The 7,352-nt window shown below is 33.3% G+C and overlaps 1 protein-coding gene and 1 long non-coding RNA gene across 2 annotated transcripts; both read left to right on the plus strand.

The window, feature by feature from the left end:
• Nucleotides 1–2,141: 2,141 nt before the first annotated feature.
• On the plus strand, nt 2,142–7,126 carry LOC122605350. The gene is made up of 2 exons (XM_043778277.1): nt 2,142–3,048; nt 6,340–7,126. The coding sequence occupies exons 1-2, from the start codon at nt 2,186–2,188 to the stop codon at nt 6,977–6,979; spliced, it is 1,503 nt and encodes a 500-aa protein (XP_043634212.1). The 5' UTR covers nt 2,142–2,185; the 3' UTR covers nt 6,980–7,126.
• Nucleotides 4,819–5,585, plus strand: LOC122605351. The gene is made up of 2 exons (XR_006324600.1): nt 4,819–5,187; nt 5,374–5,585. It is a non-coding gene; the product is annotated as an uncharacterized LOC122605351 (long non-coding RNA).
• Nucleotides 7,127–7,352: the final 226 nt, after the last annotated feature.

Here is a 7,352-nt window from a genome sequence, read left to right on the forward strand (position 1 = left end):
AATTTAAAGCACTATATGAAGAAAAATAGTTTTTTTTGGTACCAAATATACTCCAAATCTTAAAACACAAATCCTGCGAGTATTTAATTAAGTCTCAAACTTTAAGTACAAAGACCTTTTAATCGGTGGAGGTTTCGTTAGATTCGCCCTGTTTTCAAATGATATGCATATATAGTTACTGTTGTATATATTGAGACTTATTTTTTCATTATTAATGCATTCGACTTTTGACGGTACAGAAGACTCACACGTTAATTATCATTATAAGACAATATATTTAAAAATGAACAGTTTGTGTAAAAAAATCTACACAACATAATTTCCAAACAGGACCAAACTGGCGGTCGGTAAATTTGTAAATTTGATCTCAAGTTAGATACATTATGCTTACTAGTTTAACTAAAGTTTTCAAACAAGTATATTTAATGGACCAACACACACGACCAATTATATCGCGTTAAGTAAACACAAAAAAGGTCTATGACATAAATATGAAATATCCAATTAACTTGATCAGGCCAGTAAAGCTGGTTTCTCTCTTTCTGCTAAACTCGGTGATATTTGGAACAATGGTAATTGGCTTTGGCCGGTTACATGGTATAACCTCTTTCCGGTCCTTATCTAGATTCTTGCTATTCAATTGGATGCTAATAGGGACTTGCTAATTTGGAAAGATAATAATGGTGACATTACTCCATTTTCGACAGGAGGGGTATGGAATACTATTAGAAGACGTGAACGGGTGGTGTCATGGCACAAGTTTATTTGGTTTTTTCAATGTATACCACGTCACTTGTTTCTTATGTGGCTTATTGTTCACAGGAAGTTAAAGACTCAGGATATGCTAAAACATTGGGATGTTGGAGGCAATATGAACCTTAATCTCCAATGTTGTGCCCTGTGTTAAAAGGGTCCGGATTCTCATAACCATTTCTTTTTTGAATGTGTCTTTTCTACACAGGTTTGGAGTAATCTAAAACATTTAGTAGGAATGGGCCAAGTGACCGCAAAGTGGAGTGATATAATGGCGCTCCTAACTTCACGAGCTGCTTCAAGATCAGCCAAAAGTGTCATTGAAAGGTTGCTTATAGCTTCGACTGCCTACTTCATTTGACAAGAACGCAAAAATAGGCTATTCTCCAACAAAGCAAGACATGTTGCTCAAGTGCAAGAGATTATCAAATCAACGACTAGATGTAGAATAGCTTCACTAAAATTCAAAAACACACCAAGAGTTGCTCAGATGCTCGAGGTGTGGAGATTGCCTACTAGCATCATGATTGAAGATTTTACAGGCGTGGTTCAAAGATAGTTTATATGTCGACCACTGTTCAGTATTGTTAGATGAATTGTAGTTCATAGTTTATACTTGGCGGCTACCTATAGCTTGTTTTACATATATATGGGATGTCATATATATGACTGAAATGGAACTCTTTCATTTCATTTGTACCGAACTTTTTGATGTTATGAAATAATATACTCATCGGGGTAATATTCCCATTACCCAAAAAAAAATATACTTAATCATCCATCGGTCTACCTTAATTTTGACCGTTCTCTCATGTTACCTCTCTCTCTCTCTCTATATATATATATATATATAGGGTGACAATCAAATGAGAACCAACTTAAAATGAAAACAAATGAGAATACTTAAAAACTACATTTTGATGCATTAAAAGTCCATGGATCCATTAAAATCGAAAAAAATCACGTTTTTTGTTGGATGCATCATTTTGATAATATGCATCCAAGATGGATGCACAAAATAAAAAACGTGATTTTTTCGATTTTGAAGGATCAATGTGTTGTTAAACACTTAAATAATGATAATTAGTTATGCACTATGTTAGTTTTATGGACTTTTAATGTATCAAAATGATGTTTTTAAGTGTTCTCACCGTTCTTATTTTAAAAGTATTCTCACCGGAGTGTTACCCTATATATATATATATATATATATATATATATATATATATATATATATGTTATATAAAAATTTATTAACTAATCATGCCACATTCATATACTCATATTTCTGTGTGTGCATGTTTGTGTACACACTCTAGCGTGTTCAAACTAGTTTTTCCTTAAGATCAAGCACTCTAGCGCTAGTATATATATATGTTCTTATCAATAATTATTCCACATCCTCTTTGAATATAATACCCAAAATTAATTAATGGCCCCTAATTCTTCATTTCCTGATATATGGGGTTGGATCCAAAACTTGCCACCACCAACACAATGGCAAACAAACACCAAATTCATATGCATTTGTTCTTCATCAACTTCATCTCAACCTTCTCTTGAACTCTCCATTTCCAAAAACCCGATTCATCCTTCGTCTTTACATTTCTCCATTCTTGCAAATTTCAACTTGCCCGTCTCTCTTTGGACCTCTAAACCACTCAAATCCACCACCACCAACACTCCAATTCTTGCCATCGATATCTCCAAACTCTTGACAAATATAATTAAAGATATCCTTAAATACACCCCCATAAAAAACTCCAATTCTTTCCTTAAACTCCCCGACCCGAATTCCATTCCTGATCTTAAAGACATAGTTAATTTCTTGTTTCTTGCACTTTCTTTTGTTGTATCTATATATGAAGCACCCGAAGATATCCGGTGTGACTCTATAAACACTCTAAAAGAAATATTAGCTTGTTCATGGGCAAGAGAAACATCTAAAAAACTAATGATGTTAATGGGGTCCACCGCGGAAGAACAATGGATGAGATCCATGAATCTTGCAATCACAAACTGGATGACGGAGCTACAAGCGTTGAGCCGTAGTGCTGCGTTGAAAGCGCCTTCACCGATGTATTCTTCAGCCATTTCGAATTTAGGGTTTTGGAAAGTTCAGTTGTATTGTCCAATGATTGCTATGGAAATCGATAAGTGTAACGGTGGACAAGAAGATCAAAGGCTTGCTTTTTCGTTGAATTATCACCAGATTGAAGGGGTGATTCAGTTGAATTATCAAGTGATGGTTCGTGAAAAGTGGATTGATGTTTTGGTTAGCATCGATAACGTGAGGTACGTATGGAAGCTAGCTAGTTTCTATTTCTAGAACTTATGATCATATATACCCGATATAATTCTATTTCCTATATGGCTTTTTTTGTTTAATTACATGGTGCATCAAATCTCTCTAATGTTTTTTTTTCCTTCTTAAAAATATAGTAGAATTTAGTACCTGAATTAAGAATACGAGATGATCATCAGGATGTATCACTTGTGATACGATAATATTTCATTGTTTTGTGATCAAAATTAGCCGTAGTTTAAAAAAGTTCTTAAAATTTTTTCAAAGCAAATATATTTATCTTTGTTTAACTTTTTTTTTTTCCTTTCAATTTATCTATAAAGCAACGAAAGAACTACGGCTTTCACAATTACATATATCACTAACTAATTTGTTTTTAATAGACAAATAAGTCACATTCATTTAATGTAAGAAGAATTTTAAAGCTACATATAAATATTTGCAAGTTGACTTCTCAAATGAGATGGACCAATAAAAAGAGAATCTTTTTTTTCTTTTATATTTCCTTTTTCATATTTTATTGATAATACATGAATTTGTAAATTTGCATTTGTATTGTAGCTTTAGAAAAGAGTTATTGAACCTAATTATTTAGTTAGAAGTTTCTCCTTACGTATTCGTCTAAGATTAGTCCTTAATTGGACTCGTCCTTCACAGAACATCGTGGGGTTATAAAACTTGTCCTTGGGCTCGTCCTTCCCCACTAATCCACCTATGGACGGATGATTTAAGTATTTTTTTTTAAAAATTTTGTGAGTGTATAATTAAATAAAAGGTGAGTGCAAAACTAGTCATTGATATAAGATTAAATTTAGGGGGATTAGTCCTTGAATAGTTTTTTGCTAATATGACGTTGATTAGGATTAGTCCTCTTAAGAATGGGACGAGTCCAGGCAACTTCTTAATGGACTAGCTAGCTTATTGGTAATCGATCAACGAAACCAGGTTGGTGGTGATTGAGGGTTAAGAATTGAAACTTGTTATATGTGGTTAATATATGAAAATTTAAGTATAACTAAAGTAACCCAAATATTCTGATACACTTTATGTGATAGGTGGTCAATATATGGTAAAAACTTTCTACTTTTATCTATCCTCAATAAATTTGGTCGGTTGCTCCTATCCCGCTCCTGCCCCACTTGGATGAACATTTCCTAATTGACTAGATGTGGTAAGATAGACGTTTCGATTAGTTAACAAAATATTTAATTGAAATGACAAGTTTGTATAAAAGGTATATCTATCAGCATATTTTGTCATATATTCTCAATATATAAAAAGTATATATACAAATAAAGATAAAGATATTAATAATAATTAAAATAGTCAATTTATGAGAACTGGTTTTAGTGACCTTAATTGAAATAGTTTGCTTGAAAGCAAAGGACACCATAATGAATTACATTTGTGGCCAAGACAGTGCATTGTCATGAATCGCACACTACTGCTTGAATATATACGTTATTCTAGACTACTCTAGAGACGGACAATAATGCATATATAGTACGTGAAGGTTCCCTACAAAAGCAATGGTTTCAAACTTTAACGTTTACTCAACGTATAGTACGAAAACTATTAACACATCTAATTGTTTTTATTCATATTTATCAATTAATTTATCTTATAGGTAGCTCACATCGATCGATCTTATTAGTTAATTTTACAGATTACATAATTAAAATAGGTGAATATATCGAACAACCTTATTTGCGTCAAAGATGAACAGTCGTTTATTACTCGTTTTTATGTCATATGTTGATTATCTCATTAATTATGATTGCTAAATACTCCGTCATTATATATAAAAAGAAATCTTATATATATATATAGAAAGAGAGTCGCTTGAAATATGTTAATTACCAGTAACAAATAAAACCTGGCCCGGTTCGGTCAACTTAATTATTCCAAAGTTTATTTGTCAATAACATTTGATGTATTATAAAATGCGATCAAGATTAAAACCTTCATCAATAAATGATCATTGTCATCTTTAGAAACACAGCAGTCCAGGGCAAAGGTGGCATGCATCTGGTGGATATTGCACTAGAGAAAAAGTCAAAACTACTATAAATCTATTCTTCGAAGGAACTGTTCGTAAACAGTGCACAAAATAATGCAACTTTGGAAAGGTATTGTGATGTGACATTATAATGAAAGCACCATAATTACAAGCTTACCAAATATAAACATATAGATACATCTCTAGACACGATAGCGCCTTGAGACGATATGGCGGCCATATGGGAACGTTACATTTATTCACAAATTACGTGCATGGTGATGTTTAACCTTTTTTTTTTTTTTAACCTTTTCAGAAACCGGTGAAGTGTGTGTAGACGACAAGTTTGTATAATATCGCTATTTCACCTATTTGGCATGGGGTAACCAATTTCTTGCTTAATTTTGGCATTGCTTGGTATGCGAAATAGGCATATGTATGCCGAGCGCGCGAGAATTCGGCTTGACATATGATATAATGGTGTGAAGGAAAAAAAAAATTCTTTTTATACAATCTTAATTAGATACCTTCTGGATTAATTAACATCTTTTGGTATATATAACTGGCAGCTATCCCTATAGTTTAGTGTTTTTTGGCATTGTTTTACGAGCGTGCATGTTATTGTCATGCCAATTTTTGTCATTGTGACAACCATATCTTCCATCCTTATGATATCTTAGAAATAATTCTTGTCACGGTGATATAAATTACTTCTAAGAAATCTTTAAGTAACGGATATGGTATTAAAAATTAAAAATATGCATACAGTTTTTTAATTATTTTTTAAAATCTTTTTTGTTCGTACTTTTTATAGAACATATTACCCACTCACCAAGTCACAAATCACAAATGTATCAATTAACTAAAATCACATAAATCTACTTTTTGGTTATGTTTGACAATTTGGGGTGTAGGTTTTTGCGCTTTTTAATTTCATTCGTATATGTACTCGCACGCATAAATAAAGGTACTGTACGTCCGAGATTGTCTGGGATATGGATGATCTATAGGAGGTTAATTGCGTGTGTCCATGTTATATGAAATATAATGTGATGTTGATGTGACTTTATTCAGAATAATCAGGAATTAATGATCTCTGTTCCATACCATACGTACGTACATATGTAGGGTATATTGATCAATTTTTGGTGCGAATATTGTATAAAATTATCTATGAATGATTTTTAAAAAAATTGCTGCTAGCTTTTTAATTTTTAATCTATACGAGTATAAGAAATTAAAAAGATATAAAACAACCCGTGGAACGTTGGTTAATTTTCAGGTGTGATGTAATACGACTAGTGAACGACATTCTCATGAAAGAACGAGGAGCAGGATCAGACGAAAAACATTTCCCATCACGCATTTCCCTACAGCTCACCCCCACCATCCAAACCAACATCTTAAGTGTTTCCGTGAGCCGGTCCTCCGAAAACCCGGCACGAGAAATCGGTGTGGAGAGATCCATAGAAGGCTCGTTCGAGCCACCAAACCCACACATTGGGATATCCGTGTCCGCGGGTGAAACAGTCACAACCAACCTCAAACCATGGAAATTCGAACAGTCGGTGTACGGAAGCAGTGGGGCCTTCAATTGGTTCCTTCATGATAGTATTAACGGCCGTGAAGTCGTCTCGTCAAAGCCGTCAAAGTGTGCGTTGCTTAGGCCGAAAGCGTGGTTCAAAAACAGGTATTCGAGTGCTTATAGACCGTTTACGAGAAGCGGAGGGGTTATATTTGCGGGGGACGAGTACGGGGAAAGTGTGTTGTGGAGGCTGGGAAGAGGGGCGATGGGGGAAACCATGGAGTGGGAAGCAAAAGGCTGGATTTGGGTGACTTATTGGCCTAATAAATACAAGACCTTTTACACTGAAACTCGAAGGTTGGAGTTTCGTGAGATTCTTCGTCTCAATCTTGCTTAAATAATACTAACTACTTATGTTTAATTGGTTGGGATAAATTATTTGTTGTATATATAAACTTGTACGTGGTGGTTTATATGTCAAATATTATTTGGTAAGATAATTGCAAAATAAATAAAAATCATAAGCTTGAGAATTGTACGTTAATATTCTCTTAATGATTTAAAAGTCCATAAAACTAATATATATATATATATATATATATTATAAAACTAATTATCATTATTTAAGTGTTTAACAACACATTGATCTGTGAAAATCGAAAAAATCACGGTTTTTATTGGATGTATCCATTTTGATGAATATGCATTCAAGATGAATGCACAAAACAAAAAACATGGTTTTCTCTATTTTGACAGATCGGTGTGTTGTT

Source organism: Erigeron canadensis, chromosome 6, assembly GCF_010389155.1.
Source record: "Erigeron canadensis isolate Cc75 chromosome 6, C_canadensis_v1, whole genome shotgun sequence".
NCBI classification, from domain to species: Eukaryota; Viridiplantae; Streptophyta; class Magnoliopsida; order Asterales; family Asteraceae; genus Erigeron; species Erigeron canadensis.

Excerpts from the sequence above, each read along its gene's own strand:
- LOC122605350 (XM_043778277.1), top strand. The coding sequence starts at position 2,186 with ATGGCCCCTAATTCTTCATTTCCTGATATATGGGGTTGGATCCAAAAC. Across the intron at positions 3,049-6,339 it reads GTTAGCATCGATAACGTGAG|GTGTGATGTAATACGACTAG; the intron begins GTACGTATGGAA and ends GTTAATTTTCAG.